This window comes from Eublepharis macularius, chromosome 11 (genome assembly GCF_028583425.1).
Source record: "Eublepharis macularius isolate TG4126 chromosome 11, MPM_Emac_v1.0, whole genome shotgun sequence".
Taxonomy (NCBI): domain Eukaryota; kingdom Metazoa; phylum Chordata; class Lepidosauria; order Squamata; family Eublepharidae; genus Eublepharis; species Eublepharis macularius.
In genome coordinates, this window is record NC_072800.1 from 33,195,318 (window position 1) to 33,213,214 (window position 17,897).

The 17,897-nt window shown below is 39.6% G+C and overlaps 1 protein-coding gene across 4 annotated transcripts in view; it reads right to left on the reverse strand.

The window, feature by feature from the left end:
- ZDHHC3 (zinc finger DHHC-type palmitoyltransferase 3) overlaps nucleotides 1-17,897 on the reverse strand; it is a 43,331-nt gene continuing 25,434 nt past the window's right edge. For 3 of the 4 annotated variants that reach the window (XM_054991184.1, XM_054991182.1, XM_054991183.1), the window contains exons 5-7: nucleotides 17,574-17,655; nucleotides 15,304-15,434; nucleotides 1-2,345 (exon numbers count right to left, since the gene is read on the reverse strand). In XM_054991184.1, the coding sequence (XP_054847159.1) occupies nucleotides 2,112-2,345; nucleotides 15,304-15,434; nucleotides 17,574-17,655 (447 nt within the window). In that variant the 3' untranslated portion in view covers nucleotides 1-2,111. Of the gene's footprint in view, nucleotides 2,346-8,814; nucleotides 10,437-15,303; nucleotides 15,435-17,573; nucleotides 17,656-17,897 lie in introns of those variants that run through there. The other variant, XM_054991185.1, reaches the window with a different exon arrangement.

Genomic DNA, 17,897 nt, shown 5'->3' on the forward strand with positions numbered 1-17,897 from the left:
GTTTTAATGGGAAAGGTAGGCATCCTAGTCTTGCAGCTGTAATGGAGAGCCAAGCTGTAAAACCAGGATGCCTACATTTCCCATCAAAACTTGAGGTAAGCTGACAAGTGTCCAACCTGTGTAAGGCGTCACTTGTAGTTTGGCTCTCAGATGTAGTAGTAGGTTCTCCTCCCCATGAACACAGTGCCTGATTCAGATTGCAAGTGTTGTGTTCATGGGGGAAGGACTCCAACCTCCCCTCACACCATTTTCCCAACCTGAAACAGTCTGTAGAGGTGCTGTTTGGCCTGTTGGGGAAACCCATCAAGGTCCCTGATAAAGCAGGAGCCCATTCTGCCCCCGGTCCTTTGGTCTGCCCACTTATACCGACTGCAGTAAGGACAAAATGGAATCCTCCGGATTATTGTGGGGCAGAACAGAGAAGGAAAGGACAGGAGCAGCTACAGTTCGCTCCAGCTTTATGTGGGAGTTGAAAAGGACGTACACGGGATTACTTCCTCATTTGATTTCAGGCTAGTGGTATTTCTCCCTTCTAGGAATGCACACGATGCTTATGAAGATCTCTTAAGCCCCTTGCTGAGAACTGTTGGTAGCTTTTTAGTTTCCTCTAGGAAAGAGAGAAGTAGCCTTCATCCTTTCAAAATGCTATAGTTCCATATTTTAAATAAATTACAGATGTTTATAAATTTAAGGTTTTAAAGGCAATATATAGGCTAGAAAGCCAAAGGAGCACCCCTCCCATTGAACGGAAGCAACATGTTGTATCTCCCAAACTGTTTTTGATGCTTCAGTTAGCCAATTAAGGAGAGGGAAAGAGAAGAAAATCAAATATGAGGCCTGCCAGCAGAGTTGAAGAGGTCTCTGAATCCTGGCCCTTTTTGCACATGTCGCAGTTGAAGTGCTGAATAGGCCTGCTGATGTTCCACCATGTGATAAGAAGCTTAAGGCATGACTACCTCCTCTTTGACAGAGTACAGAAAAACACCCAGCCTTTAGGAAGAAGCTGAAAAGTCCACTTGTCTAACCTTAAAACATTTGTTTCCAGACAGATAATCTCCTCTTTTTCCAAGAATTTCTTGGGAATAAGTGGTGTCCTTGACACTAAGATTAATTGGTCCCCTTTGAAGGTACACAGGAGCATTTGGTCACGGCTTTTGCCATTCAAGTGTTTATCATCCAAGCCACAGTGATAATAACTGTGTTCCCCATTAGATCGTTTTTCAAAAAGCTGCACTGCAACTTTCAAGCTTATTCTAAGGCTATAGCCGCTGATTGTAGCAGCACCATCAGAATTCTAATTTTATAGACTGCACCAAACAGGCTACATATCTGTAAGACATTGAAATTTTTGATCACTGTCATTTGTAAGACATTAAAATTATTGATCATCCTTTCAAAAATCAGCATCCCAAATCCAGCTTTTTAACTACCATTATCAGAACATCATAGAATTATATCACAATTATTACCAGCTGTAATAAACAATCACCAATATTCAAAATGCTGGTTTGGCTGAAAAGGGGCAATTGAACTTAATCTCCGTAGTTCTTCTGATTAAAATTATTTGTTATTGGTATATATTATTGGTAGCAAAACCAACTATTTCTAACACAGTTGTGCTTCCCGGGGGACCATTTAGAGGAACACAAACCCTCTCAATTAATAGAGCAGGAATAAAAAGGATTTCCCTGGCCTCCCAGAATCACATTGCTGAACTTAAAGTTTTGTACTTGTTTTGATTTTCTTGGTCAATCTCCATATGCCATGAGATCAAAACAAAACACCAAACAGACCAGTCTGAGATGCGCTAAGCTTCGTGGTTCTCCTGGGAAACAACATAGTTATTGCATACTTTCAAAAAGGAAATGTTAACTTTATAAACGGTTTACGTTTCACAGGACGGTTACAGTAGCTCAGTTAAACTGTTGTCATCATCCATAGATGGACGTTGTGAGAATCTGGCTGCATTGCTTGTGTTTAGTATGGCCCTTGGCTACAGGGAACAATGTAGCCCCAGCGGCTTCATGCATCATGGTCCCTTAAAGCTAAGTCTCAAGTGCATAGATTTCAAAAGTATGCAGAAATTGTTAAGGGCACTTAGCATTATTCCTTTAACACACTTGCACAACAAACTCATGATCAGAAAGCTGTTCAAAAGCTTCCTGAGCCACCCTCTCAGATGGCGCAACTGTTGCTGTACCGGATGGCGGAGCCTTCTCGCAACTCAGGTCCGAACAAGGACTGAGCCACCGCAGAGAAAATTCACCCCCAAAAGCCAGTTTCATCCCTTCCCAGCCGACGACTCTTTCCCAAGTGGGCTCCTGTTTTTTAAGCCGCTCAATGCCCTGTAGGAGACAAAATAAGTTTTTTGTTACATTTAATACCATAGAACTTGGGACATGATGTGCCATATCATAAAATATTTTCAGTCAGGAAAGTTAACCTTCCTACAAAAAAGAAAAGGGTCAAGAACAGTCTTTATCCATATGGTCAAATGGTCAGGAAAATAACAGTTAAGTAAAACCTCTCAAGCAAAGAGTCACAAATAGTATACAGAGGGTCGATCAATATGGTCCCAGACAAGGACTTCATCATAACCATGCCTGTGGATATAACAGTTCTACACCTAGACTCACATCAGTATCTCCTAGTGAGTGCTACATTAAATAGCAGCCATTCTGCCTCTTCGGCACTCTGCTTCCAGGTTCTCTGGAAGAATAGTTTCTTCTCAGGCTGTCAAATCTTAGGTAATTTAATCAAGCTGCTTAAATTTGCAAAATGATAAAAAAAGCATTCCCTTGGTTTTGAGATGATAAGTGCATGAGTTACAACAGGACCACCTTAGGAGCCATTTCTTCCTCTCTAAGAGGAGAAGGAATGCCTTCTTTAAGATGGTGCCTGCAACCAATGGTTTTTATAAGAATTTTTATTTTAAAATATTAACAATTTGTGGAGGAAAAAATCTGCTGTCGTTTATTGGGGCACCTTTTAAAAGCAATCTATTTAATCAATTTAACACTGCAGCCTTGGTTTCTACTTTACTGAAGAGATTTTTTAAAAAACTTTGCCATGATTGGTCATAACAATACACTCGCCTTCTCTTCCTCCGTTACTGGAGCTCTAAAAAACACCAAATTTGCACCATTTTTAATTGCTTTTACTGATGTGTTTGGCAGACTTTTTATTTCATGATCTCAGAAGCCAGAAAGTAACACAAAAGGTGTACACCCAGCCTACCCCCAACCAAGTACTTTTCATCGCATCTTGCTTATAGGCAAGTGGGTAAATGCATAGGATAAATTCCACATAGATTTTTTTTAAAAGCTTGTAGTTTGTAAGGAAAGGGCACATGGGAACAGTAAACACAAACGTACACACACAATCACAATAAGACCAGCAAGACACAGACATGACATGAAACACAGCAAGGTCTCTAGTCTAGACACACCTTTTCTCTTCTTAATGATGATGATGCCTTCTGTAAAATGCCAGTATTTGAATAGTGGTAGAAAGATTTTGTTTGAATGGGACATGCCTTCAGAGATTTATATACACTTTAACAGAAGTTTTCTTGAAAATGTTGAAATTCTAACAATTGCCCTTAAAATGATTGGAGACTAATGGCTGATAGGAAAACAGAACGCCCAAAAATTTCTGACTTTCACGGGGAGCCAAAGAGCAGAACCTGAGGAAGGCCACACGAAGAAAGTGTATGACAATAATCTTCACAACTGCCTGTCACTTTGCCACACGGTTCTACTGACCATCCTGTCTACCTTGGTTTAGCAGAGAGTGTGGAAAGCTAAGAAAGGCATGTGCAATAGCAGGGAAAACAGCCTGACCATAACCAATTTATATGCTAAGCGTACATAAGTGGAAGGCAGAGTTTAAGCACTTACAGTACATGAAAATAACAAATCTCACGCTTAACAAAAAATAAGACTTGTCAACAGGGATGCATGTCTTGCTTTTACTTATTCACAAACATAGCCCCAAGAGGCAGATCAGGATATCGATTATATTAAAAATCCTGATACATTTTCCCCCTTAAATGAATTGCTGTAGACAGTAGGAAGGAGCCTCTCTTTGCCTCTGAGGGGAAAAAGTAAAATATGAAATGGGCTTAGTATTGGTGAAGGTTATACATGACTGTTTACCAAGTGGTTAACACAGAAACTCAAGACAATGTGTCCACATGGACTGAATTGAGACAAAGGCTTTCTGTCTCATTACCAAAGCTAATTTCTCCACACCCACTACCCCTCTGCATACCCCACCATATTCAATCATGCCTGCCTTTGTCATTTACCAGCTATTATCATTTGGCTTCTGTAATCAATCTATTCTCCAAGGTATAAGGACAGATGGACTCACATTCTAGCTTCATTGGGCAGGGGGTTGGACTAGAAGGTCTGTATGGTCCCTTCCAACTCTGTGATTCTGTATCTGAAGAAGTGAGCTGTGGCTCACAAAAGCTTATACCCTACCACTAATTTTGTTAGTCTTATAGGTGCTGACTCTTGCCCTTTTCCACTGCTACAGAAACCCAGTGTTGCATGCTGTTAGAGTGCCAGACTGAGGGAAGACCCCAGTTCAGATCCCAACTCATGTCATGGAAGCTTGCTGGATGACCCTGAGTCAGTCACACACATTCAGCCTAACCTTCTACCTCACTCTGCTTGGAAACTTCCTCGGCCCAGTCACACACACTGCCTAACCTACCTCACAGTGGTACTGGGAGGATAAGACAGGAGTGGGAAACCGTGTATGCTGCCTTGAACTTCTTAGACAAAGGGAGGGATGAGTAGTTCTTCCTTCCTATGCTGCTCTTCCTTGAATGAGCTCAGAACAGCATACATGGTTCTCCCCTTCTAATTTTATGTTCACGGAAAGCCAGTGAAGTATAATAGGCTGAGAGGCCCAAAGGTCACTTTGTGGCATAGTAGCAATTTGAACCAGGGTCTCTCCCTGGCTATAGTCCAATGACAGCTACTGAAATCACACTGCCTCAAATATTAACCACTATGAAATGGAAACGATCACAAATACATTCAGGATCATGTGTTATTTAAAAGATTTTTTTGAAAGGAACATACGACTCCCTCTGTCCCTGGGGCCTTCCTGGGCTACTGATTTATTGGCACATAAAACTTAATGTCAACCACTCACACAGACTGGATTTTAATAAGTTCAACACCAAGTGGAAACAAGCGGGAAACTACCAAGATTATCTCTCTATCTCCAAAAGGGAGGTGAGATCAGAGAAACAGGAATCTATAGGTTGTGATTTTGATGACCTAGGGACAGATTAAAATTGAATAGTGTCAACCCATTACACAGACCTCATAAAAAGCAGCTTTTTTATTGCAAACCAAAACCCAGGATTGGAGGTAATCCGTAATTTTTAAGCAATATATTATGGAAAGGTACCAGGGGAAGATTTAAATGCATTTCAGTAAGCGCTTTCACTAGAGATTTTGCCTTCACACTAGATTTTGCCTAAAATTGTCACCATACGGTCATTTGATTATGGAGAATACAACCATTGCTGCTGTTCTCAGATATAGAAGATAATGTTATTCTTGGCATTAGGCTGCCCAATGTGGACTGATAAAGTGCTACTGATACGCTCACAGAGCAACAGGGCTTTTTTTCTGGGTAAAGAGGTGGCGGAACTCAGGACCGCACAATGACGTCACTTTGGGTCTCCTGGAACAAGTTTTTTTTTTTTAAGTTTAAATCACCCTTGGCGAAAATGGTCACATAGCCGGTGGCCCCTCCTCCTGATCTCGACAGAGGGGAGCTGTCGCAGAGGGCAATCTAAACTCCCCTCTGTCTGGAGATCAGGGGGCGGGGCCACTGGCCATGTGACCATTTTCAAGAGGTGCCAGAACTCCATTCCACTGCGTTCCAGCTGAAAAGCCCTGCAGAGCAGTGGTCACATCCCGTGGCATATTTGGGAATATCCTGCACGGCTATTTTAAAATGACTTGTAATGTGGTCCTTTCCCTGATTATTTCTAAACAGAGGAGGACTGCAAAGAAGAAATGGGATTAAGAAATGTTTGATTAAAGGGCCAATTACACTAACGGATAAAAGGGATGATGAGCTCAGTTGAGGGAGGGCTGCTTGTGAGCATGCACTTAAAAATTCCAGTTCTTTTGTTGTACAACAGTCTAACAGCATGACTGACAGAGCAATTAAAAATTACAGGGAACTGATGGGGTTTCAAAGATCAGGAAATGAATAAGGAGCTGGTTGCTCTAATGGGGGAAGAGATGTGAGATCTTCAATTATTGAGGGAATTTTGCTTGTAAGGTTCAGGTCCATTAGTATGTAAAACTGCAACCAGCAGATCAGTAAAAGAAAGCCTCCTTGAGCAGTGCAGGGCAAAACTGCCTCAGATTGATTAGCACGTTGAACTTCTCACAGCAGGGGGAGGCGCACAATTCAAGTATCTTCTGCAGTTGCCCATCAAGGATTTACTTATTTGCAAAATGAATGGATAGAAAGTCCTCCTATATTACTCAGCAGCAGAGAGAGGGGCACGATTCCCTTCCTGGAGACAACCCAAGAGGGTTTCATAATGTGCACCCACTTTTGGATTTTTCATGGGAATGGTTACTGTAGGGTTGCAAGGGGAATATTAAGTGTGTAGAAACCACTTGATAGTTCTGCTTCCATTTGACAACAGAAGAGCAATGCAACAGTTGTGCGGAAAGATTCTGATATGGAAAGGACCAGTGAGAAGGGCAGAATAACCTATAAAAACTGATAGCGAATGCCAACTTCATATTGATTCAGTGGGTTGCTCTAACTGAAGGAAAAACTTAACGTCATCTACTGAATCTCTTGCAATCCCAATTATTTGTTTTATATTTTTTTAAAAAAATAGTTACATAGCCTACTCCAAACAATTCCCAAAACGTAAGACAAGCCACTACAACAGCCAAGAAGCAAATTGGGAGTTTTGTTTGCTGAAGTAACGTTATGCTGAAAGACATTCACCAGCCCTGCTCCACAAAGAATTGGGCAGGTACAATTTGCACATTTTTGGTGGCATTCACAAGGTGGCATTTTCACAGGGATTTTTTAAAAATTTGCATCTGGAACTGTGTCAAACTCTTGTGAATGCTCCAACACTTTACAATAACTCCTCCTACACCTTGGGAAATTTATCATTTTTGTTTTGCTTTTTCCAACACACATTAATCTTGGGGGAGGGGGTATAATTCGTGAGTATGCTATACAAGTTACTTCCAGCAATATGTCACGTTCCAGTTTTTGTTGCAAGCAAGTTAAGTGGATGAATGTGCACCACAACAGAAGTTTCTGATGAAGTCCTGCTTCCAAACACACCATCTCAAATGTAGGGATTTTTATTCTACTATTCATAATATATTCCTTCCAGTTTATCCATCTGTAAAATCAAATGACTGACAAAAGGATACAAAATTATTTTCAAAACAGATTTTCAAACAACTCAAAGAAAAATTATAGGTTTAGTTAAATACTACTTTGAAAAACTTAAGAAAATGATTATTCATAGATAGGGAGCCCAAATGCATACTTTAATGTACAACATCCGTTATTTAGACTAAATGTACATATAAAAAAATGGCTTGATTTAAACAGTAAAATATAGATCAAATTGCAAAATAGTAAATATAGGCTGAAATTGTGTATAGACAGACACACACACACGCGCGGCGCGCATGTGTTAACAATTGATGCATCAGACAAAATGGGCTTTGGCTTATATCACAGTTCACGTTAATTATTAAAGTGCCCCAAGAATCTGTTTTAACAGCAACAATTGCAATACTTCAGATTAAAATCCACAGGCTATTATATTGAATATTTGACCATCATGTCCCACCAGTCATACCCAAGTGCTTGCTGGAACACATCTCTAAGGCTGCAATTCTGTGCACACTTACTTGGGAGCAACCCTCTGTTTAGAAATGCATTTTTAGGCACAGACTCAATTTCTCAGCAGAATATATAGGGGCAGGGAGGAACCTTTTTTCCTATCATCATCTAGCAACTTTCTCAGATGCCAGGGCATATCATCTATTACGTATCAAGGGGAAATGGGTGAAAACTAGAAACAGTATAATATGGTCACAGCTATTGTAACTCAGTATTGTATCAAAGATGATGATTGCATCATGCTGAAATTCAAGGCCATGGTGAAATCTGTGGAATATATGGCAACTTGACTTGTTCCTTGGGTGAAACTGGAGTAAGGATGTGAAAGATTTGAATCGTTTACAGAATCCTACAAACAACAACAAAAATGTATTCTTACCAAAAATAAAATCTTGGCCAAGATTAGCAAAGCTAAAATCCTATTCATGACTACTTTGGATTAATTTTCAATGAACTCAACAAAACTTACTTCTGTATCAACATTATGTAGGGTGGGGCTGAAAAAGAGCCCTTTCTTCTTTCCCAACTGCTAAAAAGCACATGATTTCTAAAAGCCATCTTTTCCCCAAAGAAATTTCTACTATTAAGCATACAGTGAGCCCCGTTAATCCACTGTGTGCATTTCTACTGCAGAATTGGTTTAAAATACAACCATAGATGTTGGGTTAGATTGATTTAGGCCCCAAAATAGCTACTTACTCACTGGATAGTCAAGAACTCATTTAAAAGTGAGTGAAATAGCCAATGGTACGTTATTGATTGTAAACATTTGCTCCATTATTTTCAACCCAAATTCTAATGATTCAGTCTGTCCTTTTATTATCTGGCTGCAAATGAAATTTAAAGAGGTTACTTCCCCCCGCCCCCAAAAAGACAAAGAAACAGTGTTCAGAAAAGGTTTATTGCATTTGGGTTTTTTTTCCATATGGAAGCATTGACAGAATTGAAAAGATGCAGCATTCACATTATTTTCAAAACGAGACAGACCTATTAGCCTCCAATGCCCGCCCCCCTACCCCATGGCTTCAATTTAGTTGAAAGAATAAATTCAGGAGCACAGCTAATTTGCAGTTCTATGTTTTGCGGGGGTTTTCAGCAAATTACTCTGATGGTTCCCATTCAATAGGTAATACTGCTACCTCCACCCTTGCGATCTAAAATATGTAGCAAAATCCCTGCCCAGATACAAAAGCATTATAGACTCAGTAAGTTTGCGTATCATCAGATTTACCTGTTTTTGTTTTAGACCGAATGCCCTCTCTATACTTCCTACTTTCTGGTTCATACTATGCACAAAGTTTGCCATCCATATAGTCATGACAGAAGGCATGCATGAACCATTAACACTTGACATTTTCCCCAATGTAAAATATATAATATATATAAATATAAAGGAGAATAAACATTTACAGAGCTATAAAAGACTGGTAATGCTAAGGGAAGGGAGACAATGCTGACATATCTATAGAAACTTTCTGTGCTTAGGTTTTTTTTAAGTCTGAGCCTGCAAGTTGCTTCTACATATGAACACTGTTCATTTGTATCCCTCTTTTTTATTTTGTTTAAACCAACAGATATTATCTTGCTATTCTACACATTTAACTCAAGATTTCTTCCTCCATTCCCAACAGTAAGGCATTAAAATCCACACACGCAAAACATTCCATCATTTAACCCAAGAAGACAGCAGTTCCTCCTAACCAGGAAAAGCTATGGTACTAAACAATGCATGGAAGATAGGATCCCGTTTTTTGTAACTGGGAGCGTCCAAAGTAAGATGGTGTTTTAAACGTTAATGAAAAGCAATGTCATTTTGAACTGACCCTTTTGCAATGTGATACGCCTTCCATCTTTGAGTTCTTAACCAGTGATGCTTAAACGTGCGAGGGGGGGGGGCCATAAAGAAAGAGACCAACTGGCCACTAAAAGTATCATCTGCCTTCAAGAAAACTATGTCTATGCAGGAAGATGGGATTGTTGGCACAGACTGTCGCTCAGATGTCAATCACAGTATAAGACTACTCAGTCAATACAGGCGAGTTCAGAGAAAAGAGATTCCCCTTTACATTAGTTATGTCATACAGAAAGCAGACAGGGGGGAAAAAACAGGCCAGTAAAGTTAAGTTAAAAAAAATAAAAAAAGCTTTAGCCACCAGAACGAAAGAGAATTACCGAATTTTTTTCAGAATACAAGGGTGTTTTTTTTCCTCTGCAGTGTTCAGCCATTGAATAGGCCTTTTTAATATATAAAAAAGATTCTGCCTTTTCATTTGAAACATTCATGAAAAATGACTGTAGTGCTGTAAATGCAGTTTTGTTTTAGTGGAAATGCTGTTCAGGAATTCTTAGACCACATACTGATATGGGTCTGCCTTCCCTTGGTCTGGAGTAGCAAATGGGCTAAGCCAAACTATAGAGAACGGATGGCCAAATACTGCTTTCATGTTCATCCATTTTGTTTTTTTAGCCCATCTTCTCTCTTCTTTTTTCAATTGTTCTATTCCCTGAAAACAGAAATATGACATTTTCAGTCAGGAACTTATTTTTGGGAGTTCTGGTTTCGGGGAAAAGGACCCCTCTTAAGCTACCCTTCAGCAACTGGTTGGAACAGGAAATAACCAGATTCATTTCCTGAACATCTCCCTCATTTTTCAAAAGTGTAAAAATAAGAAAAGTCCCCCGTACCTATACAATTTATAAATAGAGCTGACAGAAAAATCATACAAATGCTCGTGTAATTTTTGGAGAAAGTGAAAATGCCTTCATCTCAAGAAGTGCTCGATGAGGCAGTCTTACATTTGTATGAAGAGACCCCATTATTCTCCCCTACCCCCCTCCTCCAATAGCTGCCAGGGTCTGCAATAGCAGCTCAAGTAGTAGTCCAGCTTCAAATATGGCTTTTGCAGTTCCATAGAAGCTTCAGATTGGGCAAACAGAGGCTGACAGCAGGGAAAAGAACTGGAGGGTAAAGTATAAGCATGTCAGTGGGTGAGAAAAGAATAACATTGTTAGTGAAGGTTAGAGAGAGTGCAAACACAGGTCCTTTGAACAGGAGATTGTAAGTTAATTCCTTCAGTGTTATAGCATTTGCATTCAAAAGACTCATTCACAAATATACAGTTTTCATAGTGACAAATAAGAAAAAGCAAGCACTGAGAAACTTATTTTTTACACAAGCTAGCTTAGGAAAACCTCCACTCTTTGGGGCAAGTTTTTTCACAATGACACAAAAAATACAGAAACAACAGAGTACGTTGCATTGTTGTTGTTGATCTAAACATTTAATGAAACTAGAAACTGTAGGAGGAACGAATTGCTGTAGGCTGAAATACCAGACCCGCCCCCCTCAATAAAATGGTACCAAGAACATACTATACTTTCCCCTCCCCAACCAGAAGGAAGTAAAAAAACAGAGACATGGCCAAAACTGATATGAAATATAACTGGTATGAAATATATATGGTGGTGAACCATGTGAGAACAGACTACAGCCGTATTGAATTCAACATACATGCAAGAAGGAAACAACTAGAATTTCTAAGAAGGTTGGATTTAATTTTGGATGAAGGAATCTTTGAACAGGGAGGGGATAAGTTAAAAAGGAAGTCCTATGGGAAAGTCTGGAAAATCAATACCCTTCTGGAACCTTGAAATTTGAATAATGAAAATACTGTACAAATAAGAAAACTAAAACATATATATACACATGAGCACCAGTAAAACAGTAAATTGATCAAGTAACAAAGAAATTGGAGAAGCAAAGTATTCAAGGCACAAACAAAGGCAACCAACGTTTCTTTATACACACCACGAGAAGGAAACCAGAAAACAAGCAGTGCAATTCTAAAGGGACTTAAGCCCTTCTAAGTCCATGGGCTGAGAAGTGTGCAACGCTGCTTAGGATTGTATTGAAAGTTCAGACGATGACTGAAGGAAGGCAGACAGGCTGCAAAGAAGTCAAATTAATTTTACACTGGCCATCACTGTGAGATATGTGACTCATGATGGGGGGGGACTTTAGAACAGCTATATTAAATAGAGGTAACAAAGGCAAATGGCTTACAGTTTGCAAAGGTTCTAGGGCTAGATGATATTCATACGGGAGTCCTTAAAGAAATCAAAATATTAAATATGTGATCTTATTTTTTCACAAAAACCAGCTTCCTCAGCAGAATATCAGAAGAGAGCAATTGTAAACCCAATATTTACACAGGAATATGAGAGGCAACAAAAGGCAGGCAATGGCAAATCACCTCTGTTAATCTCTTGCCATGAGAATCCTGCCAGGGGTCGCCATGAGTTGGCAATGACTTGAGGGCACTCTCTACTACTATGGAGGGAGAAGAGCCAGGACAATCTCTAAATGGCTGAAAGTGTTGTAATTATTAGAATTATTAGATGCATGGAAGAGCCAACAGGGTTCCTACAAATGATTTTTTTTGTGTCTACAGCCATGTAGGTAAGCTGGTAGATGCCACACACCTGGACTCCCCAAAAGCTTCTGATAGCTCCTTTACGAAAGGAGCCTGGCATAAGCAGCAGCCATGGGATTAGACATCTGAAGCTGTTACGGATTCTTAACAGGAAGCAACATTTTCACAATGTAAGGATCTGCCAAAGATCTATATTAGGACCAGCACTCTAACTGAAGTGATCTGAAGTCAGGCAAGAGATGCAAAATCAGAAGATGTGAAATTATTCAAGATGGTAAAAACCCAAGCGGACCACGAAGAACTTCAGAAGACAACTCTCTAAATAGTTAGGTGGTCAAACAAACAATTCAAATGTTGTAGGGTTCTATGACACTTTTCAGCAAAAAAATCCCAACTTCATAACCATACTGGTGGTAGCTAAATTGGCTGTGACTGCCATAGTGGACAGTTCCCGGAAAGCACCAACTCAGTGTGTAGTGAGAAAAAAGCAAACTCATAATGAGGAATTATTAGAAAAAGAATGAAACTAAAACTGCTAGCATCATGTCTCTCGCAGAAGTGTATGTCACAGCCACATATGAAATACTGTATACAGGTCAGAGGGCCCTAGCTGTAAAAGGATATTATAACACTTGAAACAAAAGCAACGCACTGTTGAAGCACCTCTCACATGAAGTTTTAAAAATTCCATTCACTTTACGTTCAGAAAAGGGGACACATTCTGAAGGTTTATAAGATTATAAATGGCAGGGAGAGATTTTTTTCTCCTTCTGTGGTTAACCAATAAAATTGATCAGTAGCAAGCTCAGAATAGACAAAATACTATTTCACACAACCCTTAAGGCCTTTACTGCTACAGCATATGGTGATGAACACTTGCTTTTAAAGAGTGTTAGACAAATTTGTGGAGAAGGGGCAGATCAATAGCTGTTAGCTTCATTGTTTCAATGGAACCTCCATGTTTACAGGCAGTTTCTATCCCAACCCCCTTGAATACTAGTAGCTGAAAAATACAACAGAAGAGCGTTACTGCCTCCGTGTTCTCTTGTGAGCATTGCCAGAGGCATCTGGACTGGCCTTTCTTAGAAACCAAATGATAGGCTAGGGATATCCTTGGTATAGTCCAACAGGATCTTTTTTGTACCTTCATGCCTGCCTTAGCATGTAACTCCTGTCACAAAGCATTAGGAAACAGTTTTATATACCTCTCTATTACATGAGGCCACTTGCACAAATGACTCAGAGAACAGCATCCACACAAGGAACTAAACCATAGCCATCTGCAAATATTCCACCATGAACGTCAACTCAATATGAACCATTTGCAATGGGGGCTCCCTGTGGTAACTGATGTGGGTGACGTCTTCATTAGCAGAAATGAACAGTGCAATAGAATAGAAGGCTGGGTAGAATGTTGCCCTCTAATCCATTTCTTCCCAGCTTCAGGTGCTCATAGCAAGTTTGACATGTCTTGCTTTTAGCCCTCAGGCTACTTAGTCACACTAGTATCTAGGAGACTCGAATGTGAGTTCCCCATATTGCCATGAAAGCTTGCTTCCACATCTTGGGCCAGTCACATACTTTCAGCCTAACCTACTTCAAAGGGCTGTAGCGAGGATAAAATGGAGGAAAGGAGAACACTGTAAGCTGCTTTGGATCCCCAAAATAAAAATTAGCCATCTTCTCGCAATGGCGTCCTAAGCAAAGTTGCACCATTTAAAGCCCATCAGTCAATTCTGCTTAGGATTGCAGAGCTAGCAAACTCAACTTAGATGAATGACCTTCATTTTTTTGAAGTGATAGGGAAATGAGATTCAACTGCTGATACTGCATTTAGCCAAATACAAACTCACTGGTATAAAGCAATTTGCTGCAGAAAGAAAATACAGCCTCTTCTTCCCACAGAGATGGCAGCAATGGGTGATCAAATAATTGGCAAGTTGCTAAAGCACCTTTGAAGAAGGTACTAAACATACCTTCAATCTCCAGCCCATCCCCTGAGACCCACTACTGAGCTGCTACTTGGAGCTGTATCCTGAAATTATTTTAAGAATGAAAAGCCAACAAATAAAATAAGTGGGGCATTTCCTGTGATTCCATTATGTATCTTGTTTGTATGCTGGGTCATAGCTTTGACTTTTGAAGCAGTATATTTCCAGAATATCATCCAAGATAAGATGGGTAGGTTCCATTTTGGAAGACCTAAACTTAGAGGGGCAAACAATTATGTCTGAATGCTTTTCAAGCATCCCTCTTCCGGTCACATACAACAAAATTTCTTAAAAGATGCTCGGTCCTCTTACATCTTTAGCCAGTCAGACTCCTTTCAAGTGTTCTTATCAAAGCCTGCAATACGACCAAGTACTTATTACCAAGTAAGGTCCAAACACGTTTCCTTGTTCTCTGTAAAATCTTCATGGTTGTTAAGATTTCCTTTTTCTGTAGCTGGCTACTGCAGTGATAGTCACGTACACGTATAAGATGCAGTTCTTCCACTGCTAAATATAAACTGCACTTGCATAAAAATACTGTTTTTCCACATTTATCAACATGTAAAGGTGTGAAGAAAAATATTATTGCAAATCAAGACCTTGGAAAGATGCCTCCATGGAACATTTCATGGGAATTTTGAGAGAGATTCTCTATTGTATGGGGTGAAGGAACAGAAGGCAATCCTCACTCAAAAGTGTTGTATATAAATGTCACAGAGAGAGAGAATCTCTCATGCATATCTGATATATGCTTGGTCAGCATTTGATGTTTCTCATCACATGTTCAAAGATAATTTCCCTGTGTTGGCACTGTATTTTACAGTTATATAATATTCCTTTTTAAAAAGTTTACTGCTTTTCTGTGTGGCTAAGATCCTTTCTATGTGTCTAAGATATATATTTGAAATAAGGTACACATAAAAAGCAAGAGACGAGGAAAAACTTACCGTTTCATCAGTGCAGATGGAGTGTACCTGCGTTCCAAACATTACAGATGTGAAGATGAGAAAGAGGAGAGCCTCAAAACACAAGAGAATAAGAAGGATCACAGTAGTCGGTGGAGAGAAAGAACTGCACTCTGTGAAAACATAATGTGACATGAGTATTCTACAGGAAGAGAGTAAATGGAATAAAGTATGTAGAGGTAGCTGGTATGTAAAAAGTTCATACAAGGCACAGCAAAATCTCAGCAGCATGAATTGGTGGACAAAGTGGGGTTAACCAGGGACAAAGTTTTAGTGTTAACTTTTATTTTGTTTATGCAAAAGAAAGGGGGTTATAAGGCAAATATGTTTAATTTGCATAATTAAACAGAAAGCAAGCCTTTTCTGGTATAGGTTGCTTCGTACAGAATTTTGGGGGAAACAGAAGCAGATTTGACCACGTGTGCCATCCCTGAAAATTCTAGCTTTAGGATTGCATTCCTAACAGGGGCATGATTGTAAAAAGAGCCTACTTTAAAAAAAAAAAATCTGTTTGGCTGCCACATCTAGCACACACCAGTTTGTGTAGAGAGTTATTTCCAAAGATGCATGCAAGATATTAAGAGGCAATCATTAGTAGATATACACACTCAAAAAATGGTATTTTTCAGACTCAGGTATCAGGAAGGCCATAAATATTAGTATTCTGGATATTCAAATACTTTCATACTGGCTTTCTATTCAGATTCAAGTTTTTGGGTGGGATCCTGAAATTAATCGGGTCTGTTATTCTCTATGGGGGGGAACTTTGGGGGGACTGGAGTAGCTGCTTTAAGACAAATGACACCAAAACTGCAGCACAGCGACTGCTGCCTGTCCACTGAAGACCCACTAAGTTTCAAGTGGATTGAGTCAAGAGAGGTCCAATGCTATGGTCCCCAGCTACTTGCTGTTGTTTTCCACGAAGGAGGGAATCCCATACTTTTTCTAGGACAAAGAAGCCAATAGCCAAACATACAAGAGCAACCACTGGCCCAAAGCCTCCCAATGCAAACAAAATCAACAAAGCTCAACAGAATCAACTTCAAACTAGAGAATCCCAGCAGAACCAACCTGGCACTTTTTAGAAACCAACAGAAAACTCCACTAAACGACTCCTCCAAAAAACATAACATTATAAAACTCAGATGCTTCATGAGTTAGAGACCATATACTTCATCACCATGTTCTCTTACAAACTCTCTGTTACCTTAAGTATGTGCTCCTGTGTGCTACCCGTGGGTAGTTGTATGTTGTCTAATGTCAGTTCTAGAATTACTTATGTTCTGTTTCAGCATTTCTTCAACTTATATTAGATTCTTGCTAATGCTATGTCTTTGTAAACTTGTATTTATTTACTCTATGGCATTGTTTACGGAAATGTCCTTGATATTGACTGTACTAATCTTGCACTGCGTAAACCACCTTGAGTCTCAGTGAGAAAGGCAGACTATAAATGACATAAATAAATAAAAATAAAACCAGATCAATGCCAAAGGAAAATATAAACTTTTCAAAACAGCAAAGCTACAATCTGGAACCCCACCTCACCCCACCCCCACCCCAGCACACTACTAGAACTAACCCTTAAAAATTAAAAGTGTAAAAACCTTTTTTTAAAACTAAAAACAGCATAAATGTAAGTCCAGTAGCAGGTATCTGACAAAGGCAGCTTTGAGTCTCGAAAGCTCATCCTCCGAAACTCTTGTTGGTTTTAAAGTGCCACTGGACTCAAATCCTGTTTTTCTACTGCAAACCAACCTACCTATCTTAAATTACAAAGGCTCACAGCTTAGCATGAGACTGTTATAGGCTGCTATGGACTAAATCCATGAGCTCAAGTCCTGTATTGAGAAGAATTTTTCAAAGCCTTTTAAAGAGTTAAATCAGATAGGAAGGACAATTCTTCTGATGCGTTAGCTTTCAAGAGGTAGGAAAAGTTTAGTGTGTGGGTATGTTAAAATATGCAATTCTGTATGTGTATATTTAAGGTGGTACAGTCCTGTGCAGGCCCTTGCCAATGTGTGAATGGTCACAGGACAACGTTCCGGAAATCAAGATAGGGGAAGTTTGCAGGGCCAGCCAAAAATATTCCATGTCTTCTGAGACAGGACCTTGGTTCTGAGGTTTCTCAATGTGGAGATTGCAACCATACTGGGATTGTTGAAAAAGAGAAGAATGAAACTCACATCGCTGTAAGCCTATCTCAAACTGAATCCAATTAATTTGAAAGCATTCCATTAATCAGTACTCACTTGTCCAATCTTCTTCAAAACAATATAGGAAGTGAAATCCAACCATGATCAGGGCATGCAGGGAAATCAGTGCTATATACATCTGAAATAAAATACATTTTGAACTGTTGAGAAATATTGCTTTGAAAACTGTTATCTTTATGTGCAATATGAGCAAAAATGTAGTGCAATATCGGCTAATTATGCGTTTTTAGAAGTAACTGTCTTGCAAGAGGTTGGATCTGATGAACCATAAGAAGGATGCTCAAAGAAGCATATCTTCCCTTCCTTCTCTTTCCCACAGTAGCCCCTAAAGTTGATGCTGGGGTTTAAGAAAGCCCTGTT